This window comes from Ochotona curzoniae, unplaced genomic scaffold, assembly GCF_017591425.1.
Source record: "Ochotona curzoniae isolate NIBS_2020 unplaced genomic scaffold, NIBS_Ocur_1.0 patch58, whole genome shotgun sequence".
In the NCBI taxonomy this organism is placed as follows: Eukaryota; Metazoa; Chordata; class Mammalia; order Lagomorpha; family Ochotonidae; genus Ochotona; species Ochotona curzoniae.
The window spans coordinates 1,043,790-1,062,682 of NW_024467037.1; the positions used below are offsets into that span (position 1 = coordinate 1,043,790).

Sequence of the window (18,893 nt, forward strand, 5' to 3'; positions counted from 1 at the left end):
GGCTCTGCCCTATCATTTTGGGGAATCATGCAATGTGACACAATAATTTCCCTTTTTGAAGCTAAAGATGGAAGGTTATTAATTTCTGAATGACATTTGGGGCCTGTCTCCCTTGTTTTGAAGTATAATGCCCAGGTTCAGTTGAGATGACTGACATGAGACTCATAGTTCGCACTGATACTAATCTCCTTATTATAAAGTGATTTGGCCACAGCCTTGGTGACTGCATTTCCTCTGTGTGTGTGTGTGTGTGTGTGTGTGTGTGTGTGTGTGTGTCTCATTAGGCTTAAGATTTACCACATCTTTAAGTTCAAGTTTCTTTTGCTGAGTACGTGTATGTTTAAGTCATCTTTCTCTTCTTCTACTTTGTAATAAGCAGTGAACATACGGCAAAACATGCCTTCAAAATTTTGCTTAGAAACAATGAGCTAAATATTCAGTTCCAAATATACAAAAAGCTACTGGACTATGAGTACAGTGATCTAAGTTTACATTTTATGAAAAGGATCACCTTTCCTCTGCTTTTCACTAATGTGTTCTTCATTTCCATTGGAGATTGAATAGACTTCACTATCCATCCTTTGTTGGCATTTTGTTTATTCTTGAAGACTGAGGCCTCCTGTATCTCTTTTCTTTCTGACCCTTCATCATAATTACCTTTCAAAGTCTGTTCACAGAAATGGTGGGCTTTCCTAGACCAAGCCTCTAAACTTGTCTAGTCATTCCCAAGCTCCAAAGCTGATTCTATGTATTTTTTTTTTAGCATACCACCACACCCTGAGTAGTTGTTTTGGTGTTAGTCTGTTTAGAATGCTCTAATAAAGATATGATACATGGAGTGGTTTACTAACAACATTTCTAGAGGTCTAGAGGCTCGGTGTTGGGGTGGGGGATGGTCCAAAGTCATGGCCCTGTTAGATCTGATGTCTGGTGAAGGCTTGTGTAGGTTCTTTAATGGCCAGTTTCTTTTTGTATCTGCACAGGACAAAGGGGAAATGGAGCTCTCAGGAGTTGCTTACACGGGTGGTCTTTTGGTCTAATGGGTGCTCTTATAACAGAATGTCTCAGGCTGGGTAGTTTATAAGGAGCAAAAATCTTTTGGCTCATGGTTCTGAAGTCTAGAAAGCCCCAGATAAAGGGGTTAGAGCATATTGAAGGTCTTCTTGCTTTATGAGCCCATGGTAGAAGGATACAAAGAAAGCAAAAGAGAGATGGGGAGAGGGTACAAGATTGTCCCTTTCTTAGGAACACTTTCCTGCTATATCAACATGAAACCGTTTGTGAAGGTGGTGTCCCTGTGGCCCGAACACCTTCCACGAGGTCTTACCTAATACCATGTCTTCAAGGATCAAGACTCTAACCGTGAACTTTACTTAACTCATTCAAATCGTAACAGACAGTAATCCTGTTCATGAAGGAAATGCCCTTGTGGCCAAATTATCCAAAATCATCTACCTCCAAAAGGCATTTGGGATTGGTTTTAGCATATGAATTTCAGAGAACATAAATATTCATTCTAATGCCCCACCAAAGCAATAAACACATAATTTATATTGCTTTTATGACTAGATCCTGTACTGGAAGGGTGAAGACATTTATCTTACTCATCTTCCTAATTCTGGTTCCTGGCACAGTGGAATACAGAGTCATCCAGTAGATGTTGCATTTTGCCTGTTTCCTTGCATATTTTGGCTTATTGTTATGCAACTAGCAAGTACACTCTAAATATATTTTCCTACTCCTAAAAGTATTACACTTTCTACCTCTTCTGAGACCATCAGCAACCAAGACTAGGGGCCACCTGTGACTGTGGAGAGCTACATGTCACAACCCACAGGAGTCTAGATTGGGGACAGTCAGGGCCTAAGTGTGGAGGGAGGGTATTGAGCCAAGATCTTGCAAACAATGGGCATATCTATTTGCTAGTTGCCTCTTTATTTTACAAGAACTATTTATGCTGCCTATACAGCCCAAAATGCATGCAAATACATGTAATATTTACACAATTTATAAGCAAAGCTTTAATACTAAAAAATACAGGCAATGGGGGAAAAAAGCTATGAGGAATAAAGGAATAAGATTTATCATGGCATTAGTGAGAAGCACAGAGACTAATTAAAGAAGAAAGAGGATGGTGTTCATATTTACCAAGAGAGAAAGAATCTAGATGAAGTTTCCCTCCAAGTCCTAAGGACATCTTAGTTTACCTTACAAAGCTGTCATCTGGTACTTCTGCTGCTTAAAGTTCCAAACTGTTACTCTAAGAGCATTGAGCAATTAAAACTCACACAATTACAGATTCAGTATGATCCAAGTCAAAATATCAATGACATTCTCAGATATGGGAAAAAAAACTGCTGAAATTCAAATGGAACCACAAAAGATCCTGAATAACTAAAGCAATCTTAAGCAACAAAAGCAAAGCTGGATGCATTACAACATCAGACTTCAAGAAATACTAAAAAGCAGTTATAATCAAAACAGCCTGGTACTGGCATAGTAATAGACATATAGAATGGAACAAGTTGAAACACTCAGGACTTAAGCCACACATTTACAACCAACTGATCTTGACAAATGAGCTAAAATCACTCCCTGGAGAAAAGACTCAACAAATAGTGTTAGGATAATTGGATCCCTGTATACCAAGACAGAAAACAAGACGTCCTACCCTACTACCCTATACTTGATTAAAAAAAAAGTCAACTCACAATGAATCAAGGAGCTAAACCTAAGACATGAAATCATCAAATGACTAAAGGAAAACATTAGGAGACAGAAACTGCAAGACGTTGACATATCCAAGGACTTATTGGATGAGAATACAGAAGTACAGGCTTTAAAGGCCAAAAATGGATAAGTAGAATAATATCTAGATAGGAAGCTTTGGCACAACAAGGGAGCAAAAATGAGGCATCAGATAAGCTGAGAGAAGATATCACACATTTGTCAAAGAGTACTATCCAAAATATAAGGAGCAAAACAAGCAATGCAGTTCAGAAATGGGCACTTTTCAAAGAATGAAATACAAATGGCCAATAAAGACATGCAATAATGCTCAGGATCACTAGCTATCAGCGAAATGCAGACAAAAACCACAGTGGAGTTTTAGCTCATGTCGAATAGAATTGCATTCATCCAAAAACAAAACAAAATGGTGATGAGAATATGAAGAAAAAGGTACCTTAATCCAACTGTTGTTCAGAATGCAAGCTAGTACAACCATTTTGGAAGACAATATGGAGATTTCTCACAAATCTGAAACCTCTACCTTATTACCCAACTATCCCATGCCTGGGGAATTTACCCAAATAAAGTGTAATTAGCATATAAAAGGAATATTTCTATCTCCGTGTTTATAGCAGCTCAATTCATAATAACTAAGTTATGGAATCAATCTACTTGATAAAATATATATACACACACAATGAAATATATTCAGCTATAAAGTAGAATGAAGTCCTGCCTTTTTCAACAAAAAGGATGCAACTGGAAGCCATTATGCTTACTGAAATAGGGCAGTCTTAAAAAGAAAAATAGTCACATATTTTCTCCGGTTTGTGGTAATAAATATAGAATAGAAAAAAAGTATAAAAAAGAAAAATTGGCGGATAACAAAGCAATCTTTTTGCATAATTGGATAATAGGTGCTTTTTAAGAATTTTTTTAACATATTTTCTTTCTTTTTTTTTTCATTAATTTCATTGCATTATGTGACACAGTTTCATAGGCTCTGGGATTTCCCCAACCCCTTCCTGTACCCTTCCCCCATGGTGGATTCCTCCACCTTGTTGCAGTATTACAGTATTACCAGTTCAAATTCAGTCAAGATTCTTTCATTGCAAGCATATACCAAGCATAGAGTCCAGCATCTTATTGTCCAGATAAATTCAACGGTTTCTTGGGGAGACCATCTCTGGTCTGAAGGCAGAGCTGGCAGAATATCATCCTGATCAATTAAAAGCTACAACATAACATCAACAACAATTTACAACATTATGGAATTAATTGACATGGTATTGAGTAACCAATATGTTTAAAAATGCAAGTTCTTAACCACATCCTGTGACTACTTCATTGACATTTCAATTTTAGTTTATATACAACCAGCTTCTATACACCTTAAAATGGCTATAGGGTACTATTCAGCTGTCTCATGTCTATTTTCATTTTAGTATTTAGCAGTTTATAGTGTTGAAGCATAATTTTGCTGAACTTGGCAGATTTTAGGATAGTCTAAACTTGATTATAACTCTAACAATACATATGTCAACAGTTGAGGTGAACAGTTTTAGGAGGGGTGTGCAGAGAAATCTTCAATACCTTAGTGAGGAGTAACTAATCTTTGTGTCCTACCTAGTAAAGTATATGTGAGTCCACGCTGACCATTTCCTGTCTGGTTCTAAGCTTTTCTTGTTGTTCTATGTTAATCTATTATTATTTTGGGTTTTTTTTTGGTGGGGGGGCCTCCAGAGAGACCTTGATGGTCACTATAAGAGAGGGTGGGGATCCAAAGTTGGAACTAAGTAAGGACCAGAGAAAGTTCCTCTCCCTAGTCCCAAAGAAAGTTTACTGTTCTTCTGTTTCTGTGGACCGCTCAGGGCTCCTGGCTGTTGTTCCAATGACCTTGGATCCTGTGAGGAAGGATTTGGGCTTCTTCCATCCCATGTGGTAGATCCAAATGGGGGTGGATGACCTCAGAGTTCTCGGCCTCCGAAGGCACTCCAATTCCCCGTGGTCTCCTTGGCAGTTGGGATGTAGTCCTTGGTGCCCTTACTGAAGAGGTTGTCAGGATCGCTGTTGATTCCCCCCATATGTCTTTGTAGTTTTACTATTGTCTAATGCTGATTCGAGTATGTTGCCTATAAGTTTTTTTTTTAAGAATGCAAAGGCTTTATTTGCATATATTCCAATGTACTATGCCATGTGAGAAAAATGGTTCCCATATTTTTTTTTAGCAGAAAACCTATGAGGATAGCTTTATCAATTTGAAACTCAGTGTATCAATTCAAGAAATGTAGAAAAATCCATGGCTGCCTTAAAGAAATCCAATTTTACATCAAGTTATGTAAAACAGCTGGACTATATCCAAGTGACTGATGCATCTGCTATTAAATTTAACAGTGAAGTTTCCTATTAGGAGAGGGAAAATGTGAAGTAATCCACAAAAACAGAAATCAAAAGCAAATTAAAGAACCAATAAGTAAGTTCAGCAAGGTTGAAGAATCCCAGTTCAACATGTGAAAACCAATAGCATTTCTAAATATTAATGACTAATGCGTAGAAACTAATGTTTGAATGCAATATAACACTTACAATAACTCCCAAACAGTGAACACTTACAAACCTGAAAAAACATGTTCAGAATCAATACTGAAGTTTCAAAATATCAATGAAGTTAATTAATAGAAAAGATATACCATGTAGGACTGAAAATTCAACATAATAAAGATACCGACTGTTCCAGGTAGATCTATGGAGTCAAAGTGATTTCTGCCTAAATCGGACCTTTTTATAGGAGCACGTATGTATGGAAGTATGTGAGAGAGGAGAATGCTACTATCTGTCCACACCTCAAATGCTGCAGTGGCCGAGTCTGGAACAGACCAAAGATATTGTCTGTAAAGTCCAGTTCCTTCACACCTGATCATTTCAGCCCTCACAGTTGCTTCTCTGGATCTACAGCAGCAGAAAGCTGGAATCAGGAAATGGACGTGGGAGTTGATTTCAGGCACTCATCTGGGCCCAGACATCCTTACTGGTATCTTAACCACTAAGTCTAATGCCTGCCCCTATAACATGTAAGTTTAAAATGAATGCATAAAGGCTAGAATAGCTAAAACAATCTTTTAAAAAGAATAAAGTGGGAGGAATTATCTAATATTGGAAGTTTAGAGAAGATGTATTGGAGGAGAGATAGACACATGGATTAGTGGAAGAGTAGATATCCCCAAAAAAATTGTCCCACAAGAATATGCCTGAGAGCTGAGAATGGTGCAAAAAGAATTCAGTGGAAGAAAGTCAATCTGTTCAACAACTGGTACTGGAAAATGGGACACACACACACACACACACACACACACACACACACACACACACAATCTCGAACTAAGACTCATACCTAAAAGTAAAAGTGGAATGAAACCGAATATTGATGAAATGCAAAGAAATTGCTGATGGGAAATTAAAATTTTACAGCCACTGCTGAAATAGGTTGGTAATTTCTTAAAAGTGAAAATAAACAGATGCAACTGCCATTTGATCTAGCAATTACATCCTGGATCATTTTTCTCAACATATAAATAAAACTTACATGTTGTAAGTAATGTATATATTTTTAAAGATTTATTTTCATTGGAAAATCAGATCTACAGAGAGAAGCAGAGACAGAGAAAGACCTTCCATCTGCTGATTCACTTCCCAAGTGGCCCCAATGGCCAGGTTCCTGAAACCAGGAACCTGGAGTTTCTTCCAGGTCTCCCACGCGGGTTCAGGGTCCCAAGGCTTTGTTTCATCTCTATATTGCTTTCCCAGGCCACAAGCAGGGAGCTGGATGGGAAGTGGAACAGTAAAGACACAAATTATCACCCATATGGGATCCCAGCTCATGCAAAGTGAGGATTTAGGCATTAAGCTATCATTCTGGGCCTGTAAGAAATATTTTACACAAATGTTTGTGATAGCATTATATATAATAACCCAGATATCCTTCAAATGGCAAACTCACATAAAAGGCATCCATGAAGTTGCTGGCTCCTGGCCTCAGTTTGTCCTGCCCCAGCTATTGCAGTTATTCAGGGAATGAGATGGACGATCTTTCTCTCTCCCCCTACCCACCCTTTGTTCTGCCTTTTAAAATAAAGTAAATAAGTAAATTGAATAAAATAGGAATAAAAGAGCACAAATATTAATACAGAATCGGCCAAGATGATTTTTTTTTTGGAGATTTATGCTAGAGAAAAAAATCCCAAAGTATACGTTGTATGATTCCATGTGTATAACATACTTGGGAGGAGATAATTTTTTAAGCTATAGAACAAATTAGTTTAATGATTGCTAGAAAGGAAGTAAAGGATGGGATGAGAAGAAAATAGGTTCCTTGCAGAGGTGCTATGCATTTTAACTGCATTACACCAATATCCTGATCATGACATTGTACTAGTTTTCAAGATTTTACTGTCAAGGGAAAGTGGATAGAAGGTGCACATGCTCTGAGTTATTTCACTCAACTTCAAAAATCATTGAATTTTTTAAACAAAATTTTTGATATTTTGAAAGACAAGGAATCTTACCTTTAATATTTTCCTTAAAGATGGTATCAGATGTATACACAGCAAGCAAAACTAAGCCAAATCAAACTAGCTAAATGTGGTTTGTAAGCCAAAAAGCATTTAAACTGGAGGCATATTTAAGAGGTTGAAATAGTCTGTCACTGGGGCAACTGGTTTGAACACTGAAGACTCCCCTGAGTTCTAGAACACATTCCTAGAAGTCTAAGCTAATAGCTTCACAGACAAGTTACAAAATCTTCTGAATTCTATGGGAAAATAGATTTTGGAGTTAAAAGTAGTTTGTTTTTTGTTTTTAAATGAATCAATTTAGAAAGTGAGTTAAAGAAATACAGTCTTGAGACAACTTCTGGAGTACTGAACTGAATTGGAGAGGCATGATAACATCATTTTCAACTCATAACTGATTCAGGTGAATTTGTTTCAATGGTTCGTTCACATTCTTTAGAGCCTCTGCATAAACTATGATTTTCAAGAAAGGCATTGAAATACAGCTAGTATTTTTAAAGCAAACATCACAAAATGCATTGATATCCTTAAAGTTAACAGTATACATTGTGTGTTAGGGCTGTCCAGACCCAAATGTTATGACATCTTTGGGTAAACACTGAATGGAAAAGACAGCAACTATTATCTGGTACTTGGAGAGTGTCTGGTTTACAGTAGTTTCCCTATTTATTTGTAGGATGAGTAATAAGTGAATGTATGATAAAGGAATATATTTGCAGAAAAAATAAAGAATGCATTTAAACTAAAATTGGATAATTAGTAAAATGCCTAAATGGTAAAAACTATAAAAAGAACAGTTTTAATTAACTTATGAACTAACACTGTTTGGAGATTTTAATTAAGTGACAAATAAAACATGGCACCTTACCTCTTTTCAAAATTTAGGGAAGTTCCTAACCAAGCATGGCTTCAAATGTCTTAGCTTCAGACACTTAAAACCAATAGTGAAATGGACAGATGGGTTTGCATCAAATGTTAAGAAGTCTCTGCATCAAAGGAAACACCCAGTAGACTGAAAAAAGCAAGCTGTGGGGTGGGAGGAAATATTTGCAAATGATGTCTCTGATCAGATATTATTCAAAATAAGTAAGGAATTATACAGTTCAGCAAATACTAAAGTAATCCGGTTTTAAAATGAACAATTTCCCAAAGACATACAAAAGGCAACAAATATCTAAAAACCATAATATGATTTGGTAGGGATAGGGACTCCCCCTTCACCTCCCTTACCTCTCGCTCCATTCTCCTGCTGCTCACCGTTTTGTCCCATCTTATTAGAAAAGTAACAGTTCTTCAGCAACAGTCACAGTCCAAGATTCTGCTATTTTAGTGTATTATGGCAATGGTGGAAAATCTGGTATCGTACTCTCAATTCAACCAAAGAGCTTGATCATGATGTGTCACAGTGAGGCTCACTTTGGTCAAATCTATTTATGATTCTCTGCTTTCCTATATTTGATTTTCCTTTTCTTTCTCCATGTTAGGGAAGTTCTCATTCATTGTTTGATTGAATATATCTTTCAACTCAGCTTCTCTTTCTGTGCCTTCAGAAACATCCAGAATTCTTATGTTTGGCCTCTTGATGGTATCAGATAATTTGTGTGTAATTTTCTCAGCTTAACTAAGTCCTTCTTCCAGCTTTTTGACTGTTTCAGCTTTATTGCAGGAAGTGTCTTGCAATTGTAAGATTCTTTCTTCTGTCTCTTTAATTCCATTATTGAAGACTTTCCACTGAATTTTTACTTTGCTGCATTGTAGTCTTCATTTCAAATAATTCAGTTTGGTTTTATTTCATTGTTGCTATTTCCTGCATAATGTGTTTCTTAATTCCTTAAACTCCTGTATGTGCTTCTTGCTGTTTCTAAGGATCCTTATAATGATTTAGATTTTTTTTTTTTAAATCTGGCAGTTCCTTTATGTCTTCCTCAGTTAACTCTGAGATTGACATGGTGTTTTGCTCCTTTGCGGGGGAGGTGTCAATAACTGTGCCTGTGCCCCTTCTTTTGGCCTTGGCCATTGCAACTCACACTAGCAGATTCTTCTCACGGCCAATTTTAAGCTTTATCGTCCACAGGTCTACAAATTGATTTTACTGATCCTGTTCAGTGCCTGGTTCTGCATTTGTGTCACTCATTCCTCTGCCTACATTGAGTTTTAGTTCTGGGCTCTCTTTCTATGCTGCTGTCATGGTCTCCACAGCCAGTACTCCTCTGGTGGCCACTCTTATCCCACTGTGATCCTATGTTGTGACCACACCATTGTCTGCTCAATATTTCTCACACTTGTTATTTTAGTAGTACTTGGGATTAGGGATACACCAGCTGTGACTTAAAAGTAGATCTCAGGCTCTCAGTGGTACCCATCACATGGATTTTTGTTTTCTTTCCTCTTGTTGCTAGAATCTGCTGGCAATTAGTTCTGGGGCAACCTAGACTTATTTTGGATGGAATCCATGGATTGCCAAGTTGGTATTATATTCCTGGTGGGACCAATGCAATGCATTGAGCCAGAAGTGATTTCTCCACTGGCTTAGCACATGCAGAGTTCAATGTTGTCCCCTAATCCAGGAACTTTGTCACAGAATTCCAAATGACTCCTCATAAGGCACTGGTGGAAGTTGGGGCCACGAAATCCATCCTGTTCCCACGTCAACCCACCCAAAAGGGCTCTACTACTCTTCTTGTGCTCATGGTAAGATTAAAAAAATCAGCAGTACCTGCAATGCTATGGCATTCCTGGTGATCTCATCTGACTGCCACTGGAGCTCCAATCGCTGCTGGGATGTCTGTTCACCGCCCTACCACTCTGCTGACTCTGCTGCTTCCCCATGTCTCCAGGTATCCCTCTACCATTAGCCTATCCTCACCTATTTCCTGGGATAACACTCTCTGCCTCTCCTCCTCTGATCCTTCTGCATCTGTTTTAATGTGTCCTTACTCTATTCCGCTACATTGCTTTCTTGATCTCTAGGCTAATTCTTATGTGTTGGATGGTGTCTGATGTAAATATTAATGAGATCTTTTTCAGGTTGCATTTTTAGTTAACATTTGTTATGTATTTTGTTACATAATACTAATAATTACATTGAGTTTAAATATTGATAATTGTCTAATAAAATAGTGTCCATTTTAGGTCCATGAAAAATAAATGCCACACTTCTAACCAAAATGAAGCTACAAGGGCCTAATTTGCGTTAAGCAGTGAGAAATAAAAATAAAATGCATGCAAATATGTGATTTTCAGGCATTGGACAAAAGGTAGCATGAACCTTGTGATTCCTTACAGAAGCAGACAGACAAGGTGAGCCCAAGCATCTTACCAACTGGCAGCAGCAGCAAGAGGAGGAACTTAGGCAGTGTTTTGAAGTTTCATTGATTGGGAATAGAGAGATTAGAATTTGGTGGACAGAGGCAGAATTTGTAAAGAGTGGAAACAAAAAGAAATTGCGGCAGAATGTTTCTAGATGACTGTGAAATAGCTCCCTCTGAAGGCTTTGCTGGGTAGTGATCCAAATAGGAAATCACCACAGAGAAGAGTGTGCAGGGGTGGGTGGAATTCACTGGAAAGGATAAAGCTAAAAATTACAGGAGTTCACATGGGCTACAAGTAATTCAGATTCGTTTCTGCCAGAGGAAAAAACTTAGAATACCACTAGTATAACCCCTAGGAGACCATCATCTGAGTAAAGAGGCTAAGCCAGGCTTTTTAAATCACCACTAAAGACTTCTTTGGGAAACACCGTCCCATTAATATTAGAAACAATCTCAAAAGCATCCACATCATTCCAAGTGGTTTCAGTGTGTACCCAGAGCAAAGTAAATCACTGCTTCAAAGGACAAGGCACGTTCTAATAACCAAAGCATAACACTTGCAGTTCCTGCCATTCAGTAATAAATTATCAGACATGAAAGCTGATGTGATGTCTCCAGCTTTGTTTTTGTTGTTTAACATTACTTTAACTATCTGGGAGAACTCTTGTATTTTCATATGAATTTTAGGATAATTTTTCTAGATCTGAGAAGAATGTAATTTTATAAATTGGAAGATTTTTTTAATGCATGTGTGTTCTTCTATTTTTTTCCCCTTAATTGAACATTTTACAATTTTCATTGTAGAGGTCTTTCACATCTGTAGCTAGATTTATCCCAGGGTATTAAAAATTTTAGTAGCTATAATGGATGGTAGTGATCTTGCAAATTCTTTCTTAGCCATGTTATTGTTTGTGTGTACAAATGTTATTTATTTATTTTTGTATGTTGATTTTATTATCCTATGAATTTGTCAAGCTGTCTTATGAGTTCCTATAGTTTCTTAGTGGGGTCTTTTGATTTCCGTATGTATAGAATCATGCTATCTGCAAATAGAAAGCTTGGCTTCCTCCTTTCCAATTTGTATCTCTTTAATATGTTTTTTTTGCCTGGTGGCTCTGGCTAAAACTTCCAAAGCTATATTGATCAGTAATGGTGAGAGTAGGCATCCTTGTCTTATTCTGCTTTTTAGTGTAAATGCTTTTCCCTGCTCAATGTGCACTTATATTTCTTTAATAATTATCAGAGTGAAATTATGAGAAATATACTTATGTTTTGACATTTTTATGTATATGTTTTTTAAGGATTTATTTTTATTGGAAAGGAACATCCAAATTAGAGAGAGAAGGATCTTTGATCCACTGGTTCACTCCCTAAATGGCTACAATGCCCGGAACTGAGCTGCTCTGAAGCCAGGATCCAGGAGCTTCTTCTGGATCACTCATGCTAATGCAGGATCCCGAAGCTTTGGGCTGGCCTGCACTGTTTCCCCAGGCCATAAGCACAGCGCTGGATGGAAGATGGAGCAGCCGGAAGATGAACTGGCACCCATATAAGATACTGGCACTTGCAAAAGGAGGATTTAGCCATTGAGCTAGTTTAAAGTTTTATATTTTAAGTAGCTATTGAAAGAATAAAGCAATTTGGGAATTATCTTGTGTTAGATATAATCTAAAATTAAAACCTCTTGCTTTGTAAGGTGGTCTTTTCATCAGACGTGTTCAAATCAGCATCTTTCATCCCGTCACATTCTGAATCCATACCAAACTATCAGGTGAGCCCTAAAAGTAATTCTATTTCAATATTAATTATGCTTCATTAGTATGTCTCTCCAATACTTTATTTGTTTGATTAAGTGGTCCTAAAGCCAAATTCCTTATCAGAAACACCTGACAACATTAAACACTACTTATTCTTAGGTCCTGCCTCCAACCAGTGAAACTCAGTTAGGAATGCAAGATGGGAAGCTATATTTTCACAATAACAAAAAACAAAATGCACAGAATTCCAAGTAATTCTTAATGTGTCACTTGAGTACTCACTAGCATTTGAAGACCAGTTATAATAAATTGTATTTGTTAGAAAGTACTTTGAATTATTAAGTTGAAATAAAGTAAAGTGTTTGGGTATTTCCTATTTTTTATTTCATTTGCTTGGATAAAGCAGGCATTTTTTGAACAAGAGGCTGTGATAAGAGATTTTAATTTTTAAAGTCTCAATAATAGAATAATCTGGTACCAAAACTACAAAATTACGTATGGATATTAAACTGAGATTTCACTATAATTGGAGATTTTTTTTAGCTTATTCTGAATCATCAAAAAACAAAACTCTATTGTAACATGATAAGAACTGGGATAAGGAACCATTGTCATTGTTGAAACTCAAATTTAAAAGCTAGTGATCTAGACTCTTCAGTCTTTGAATATTTATGATACTTTAAATTGGATCTATCTTTCAATCTGTCTACATTTGTATGCAGGTGTGTGTCTGTGTGTATTAAAAATCCCCACATTGCCTCAAAAATGTTAAATATATGGCTAAGAATTACATCCTGCTATTAACCACTTTCTAAACAAATGCAACTGACACTAGAAATAGTTGTTAAAAGAATCTATTAATTGGGTGGCTTTTAAGCATTTAAAAAGTAGAATCAGAATGAAGAATTTGAGTAATTTGCATCAAATAAAATATTATCCTAATTTTCACTATTTAAAATGCATCAAGGTAGGTGTTCTCCCTTTGTAGTGAGATGAAAGATGAACAGACAAACTAACATTTATAATCAAAGAAAACTAACTAGAAAATTTCTTATAAATTGAAAATATTACAGATATTATTTTTGCAATTTCAGAAATTCCACCTGGGCCGTTTTGATCCTTTTCTAAGGAACATAAATGACAGCATGTCAGACAGTATAAAGAAAGACAAAGAGATATATGAAGTTAAAAACAGCTTAAGTACAGAAGTGATAGAACATGAAGACCAAGACCCTCCTTATCCAACATATTCAAAAGCTGCAGAACCTACTATGAAACCCTGCTCTGACCCTAATGTCACAGTGAAGACTTTCTACACTATGGGAAAGTTAGCCTCTGATCCTACTGTCAACCCAGTAAAGACATCAGACACTAAGGATAAATTAGCTCATGATCCTACTGTCAACTCAATAAAGACTTTAGACAATAAGAATAGGTTAGCTCATAATCCTGGTCTCATCAGAATGAAGACGTTAGACAATAAAAATAAGCCAAAGGAAACACTATTAAATGGATCTTTACCAAATTTCAAAAGAGAATCATCATTTATTCAAAATATAAATAAGTGTCACCTCTCAAAGTCATTAAGTCCCACTTCCCACATAGAAAACTTAAGACAATCAATGGCACTCAAGTCAGTTTTAAGTAAAAATCTACAAGACCTTTCAGACAAGTTATTTGCTAATCTAGAAGTTCCCGTAAACTCTGAAGCAACAAAGAAAAGTGATTCCCCACATCTAAGCATCCCCAATGAACCAGCAAAGAGTGTGGGAGACAGAGTATTTGAAAAAATCCAAGATTCACATAGCTGGCTTTCAGAAAAAGATGTTTCAAAATCAAAGTCTCTTTTAAGTCAAGTAATTAAAAATGTTCCCACAGATTTTCTTTCAGGAAGTGGAGCAGGAAAATCTTCAGAGGTAGCAGAATCCATGTCTGAAAAATTCTCAGAGGCTGATGAAACAGATTCTCCAATGAATAAAAAGTGTCGTTTCAAAAAGAAACATTTAATAAACAAAACATCAAGCTGCAAATCAACTTTGGTTGGCTCTGTGCCTGACTGTGTGATAAAGCAAATATTCATGGCACCCCTCTCACATCTGAAGCTAGGAGTGTCAGAGTCGAGTGAGCCACAGATGCACCTGCAGGATGAACTATCCACTCCATGGGGCAAAAGCTTATCTTCCCGTGTTCTGTTTCACTTTGGAGAAGAAAATGATGAAACAGAATTGCCACAGTCCAAATCGGTGGTAAGCCAGATAATTCAGGCATTTCCTGTAGAGACTCTTTTAGAATATGGGCTAATCAAAGTGATAGAATTAGAGAAAGAGTGCCAGAATGGGTCCTTGCTGGGAACAGAGACAGGGCTTCCAGAAGAGCCGAAGCATCCCACAGAGGATTATCCAGAAGTCAAAAGCAAACCAGAACTTCTCACAAGGCAGAACACTCCCACCCATCCCCATGATGCTGCTGTTTTTTTCGGTGGAGTTGAATTTATAGAGGAAGGTCAAAAGAAGTCCCCACCACATTCAGCACATGATTGGATACCAGAGAAGAAGCCAGTTTCCCCAAGTAATGGCCACAGGCTTGACATAAAAGAACATGATCTAAATTCTGTTTTAGAAACCTTCAGTAACTCTTTTCTAATGGGTAAGCTTGATGAGTCTGATGTAGGGATGTTAAAATCCTTTCTGAGAAGCATCTTGAAAGCCTTTTTCACACATAATCAGTCTCAAAGGAGAAGACAGCCAGAGAAAGAATTGGAACAATTAATTCAACGTGATATTCCCAACCATACAGACCGTCTTGAAGAAATCCAAGGGAGTTTGAATAATGTGGACACATTGCACAGAAAACCCATTTTGAGTCCAAAGCTGCGTGTGTTTCTGGAAGAACTCTCAGAGTCAGAAGTGAAAAATTTAAAGTCGGAATTAAGTAAACATATCCAGCATTACCTTGTAGAAAGGCTGTCAGAAGCAGGACATATTGCCAAGGAGGACTTACCAACAATCTATCAAAACTTGCATTTGATGAATGAGAAAGCTGACCTAAATGGGCATAACATTTTCCAGGAAAAATACTCTGAAGCTGTAAGGGAAATCATGTCTTTTGTAAATAACTTTAATCATCACTTCATAGATAAACATCTAGAAATAAAGCTAAGATCCTTTTTAAATGAAATTCTCCAAAACTACTTCCTAAGAAACCTTTCAGAGAGCAGTTTATTTAATGAGGCAGAGCCTGAGACCATACACAGTAACGTATCTTCTCTGAGAACTAGAAATACTTCTATATCCTATCATGAGTTAAGAGAAGAACTTGCAAGTGGGAGTTTTGGTAGAAGGCCTGAAATAAAAATGAAATATCCCTTAAATAAATCTCTTCAAAACTACCTTTTGGCTTTATCAGAAAATGAATTAGTAAGTCTAAAAGCTGAATTAAGCAAGCACCTCCAGAGTCTTTTTATAGAGAAACTTTCAAAAGCAGGATTAATGACAGAAAGGCAGTTAGAGCACATCAGCCATCATTTACATTTGCTTAATTCAAGCTGCACGCCACTGAAATGCATAAAGTCCAACTTACCAATTAGGGATGAGCATCACTTGATGGAGGAACATTCAGAAAAGGAGAGCAAATATTCAAAAACTGTTCCAAAGTCCACACTACAGAAGGCTCCTAAGGATCAATGTGTAGAAACAGAGTTGGTCAAAAGAGAAGAAGGTGGCTATTTTTGCTTACAGAGTTTACAGAAAAATCCGACAATCATGGAACAAAATAGTTGCTACCCTAGAGCGGAAGGTAAAACACCAGATTTAATAAAAATACAGCCTTCTTCCAACAAAAATACCCAGGCAATCCCATTAAATAAGTCATCAGAAAGACTTACAGATATGTTGTTTAAGAAACCCAGAGAAGAATGTGGTTTTGAACAGTTTCCTAGAGCTGACAATTCTTTTTGTAAAACAGAGAGTCAAGACTCGAATGGTTGGACTGGAAAATGCAAAATGACTCAACCAAAAGCTTGCTTGGACAGGAAAATGAAAGTGCTTGGGAAAAAGGAGCATGTTAACATTTATAAACTGACTGTTCAGGAACGACCTGAAGCAGTATTGTCACCACACCCAAGTATCCCTAACTGCAAAATACCAAGAGAAGATGACAGACAGTCACACAGATTCCCCTTCCCTTTGTGGCAGACCAATACACTTGGCTATTGCAATTCAGAAGCTGGGGAGAAACCCTACCAAGAAGAACAGTACTGCCAGAGATTAAAAGGAAATAACAACAACAATAAAAAACATTTAGTAACATTTGCACAATATAATAAAGACATACAGAGTCTTTATTTGAACTCAGGTTTTCTCTTCAGTGAAAAATATGCCAGGATCCCTCAATCACAGCTGTTTATGATAATAGAAGATAAGAAAAACTCAAACTCATCCTTCTTCCCTGAAGTACTAAAGAGAGAAAATCTAAAACCCAAGGTCCCAAAAGAAACAGACCATCCCAAGACAAAAAAGCCATTTAATAGGATAGGTAGGTTAGTGCCCACCACACTGCCCACCACAAGAATTCATCTAAAGAAATCCGTTCCAAGAACAGTACTTCATTGGACTGCAAGAAGAACTATACATGTAATAATATTTTTCTCAGTCTTCTACTGCTGCATTTGGCAAACTTCTGTAATTTATTTTAGGGTATATGAGGATACTTTTAAAATTTTGTGACAAAATGCATCAAAAGATAAGTGCAGACTTTAAAAAAAAAATCTCTGCATACAGTTTTTGCATGTCCATGACCTTTTCAGATGCTCCTTATATATACATGGATTTCAAAATTTTATTACACCAAAATAAGTTTAACCTGTTTTTAAAATTAGAGTGAGACAGACAGAGAGAGAGAGAGAGAGAGATCATATATACTATTCTACTCCCCAAATACCTGCAATGTTTGGGAATTAATCTATGTCTCCATGGGTGACAGGAACCCAATTATTTGAGCTGTCACTTGCTTCCTCCAAGGGTTTGCACTAACTGGAAGCTAATGTCAGGAGCTGGAGTTAGTCACTCCAGTAGGAAACAGGAGTATTAGCTGCCAGGCCAAACATCTGCCCGACTTTGCTTTAATGCTATTTTCCAGGAACTTTTCGAATTACTCTCATATGTCTACATGTTGTAATTTTAATTGCCCCCCAGATACAAACTTCCAAGTTGAAAGTTTTTCCCAGAAATTGAAGTAATCATTCTGCCTGATTCAAAGTATAATCACAGAACCAGGAAGAATGTTTATGCCCATCATTAACATGGATAAAGGGCACCCTCCCTGGGGTATGAGTTAGAAAAAGGAATCCTTTCTGCTTAGCAGCTCCTGCGACAGCCCGAGGAAGGGCAGTCCTCCCTGGCATGAAAGATGGGCTGGATGGTACCCCTGGTTGATGTCAACCAGTTGCTGGTAGCAGCCAGAACTCATACCCCCTCTACCAGTGGCCATCTGCTGAGGGAACACAGAATACAAGGATACTTGTATAATTTTCTTTCAAATAGCTGAATTATTTGAGTTTTAGTAAACAAATATGAAACTGGATATGCATCTCACTCTGCTAAGAGTTCTAGAGGTGAAAACTTTACAGTTTTTCAAATTATTGAATTTTAATTTAGCCTTAAGTCTTTTTATTTCACCATCACCTTTCTCCTATTTCTTGTGCTAAGAAATGGGAAATCAAATCTATCTTTAATATTAGCATTAAATAATTAGTAAGGGACTTTACTAGAGTTTATAAACTATTTTTATAAGCTATTTTTTCTTAAAAGATTTATTTATTTATTTGAAAGGCAGAATTACAGAATGAGAGAGGAAGACATAGAGCTCAAGAGAGCTTCCCTCTGCTGGGTCACTCCCAGATGGCTTTAATGGCCAGGTGGAAACCGGGTGTGCCTTGTGGTTGTCAGGTGCCTAATTATTTGGACCATATTCTGCTGCATTTGCCCAACCACCAGCAGGGAGCTGAATTGGAAATGGAGCAACTAGGATGCAAACTGGCAACCGTATTGGATGTGGCTGTTGCATGCAGAGACTTAAGGGACTATATCATGAACACCAGCCTCTCTAAAAGCAAAGTTAAACTCTAGGAATGGAAGGGGCTTACCTTAATTTTCTGGAACATGGCTGTTAGTATATATGACAGGCATGACCAACCTTTGGGAAAACTTATGTAAGTTCCAAGGCTGATATTAAATTGATAGTTTTATATGTATAATTCTGTCTTTGAGACTGAGAATAAATATAATGTCAGAATAGTTGTTTGGCATTTGTTTTCCACAAAGTTTTCAGCTTTATAGTGGCAGGAAAAATATTGTCTAGGTATCTATGGTATATGATATATAGCTAAATATTATATTAGCTATGTAATGGCAGAGTAAATATTAGCATAGCTTGTTCTCTGAACTTTGGAGTTTTCATAGATTTAGTAATTTAGCATTGAGCCAATGATTCTGTGTATGTGTGTGTGTACATACATATTAGGTAAAGGA

At 37.0% G+C, this 18,893-nt stretch overlaps 1 protein-coding gene across 1 annotated transcript in view; it reads left to right on the forward strand.

Moving 5' to 3' along the window:
* Positions 1–18,893, forward strand: part of LOC121168114 — a 92,545-nt gene that overhangs the window by 72,589 nt on the left and 1,063 nt on the right. Inside the window, exons 16-17 of the mRNA XM_040997905.1 lie at positions 12,306–12,380; positions 13,461–16,997. Of these exons, the coding sequence (XP_040853839.1) occupies positions 12,306–12,380; positions 13,461–16,997 (3,612 nt within the window). The remainder of the gene's footprint in view (positions 1–12,305; positions 12,381–13,460; positions 16,998–18,893) is intronic.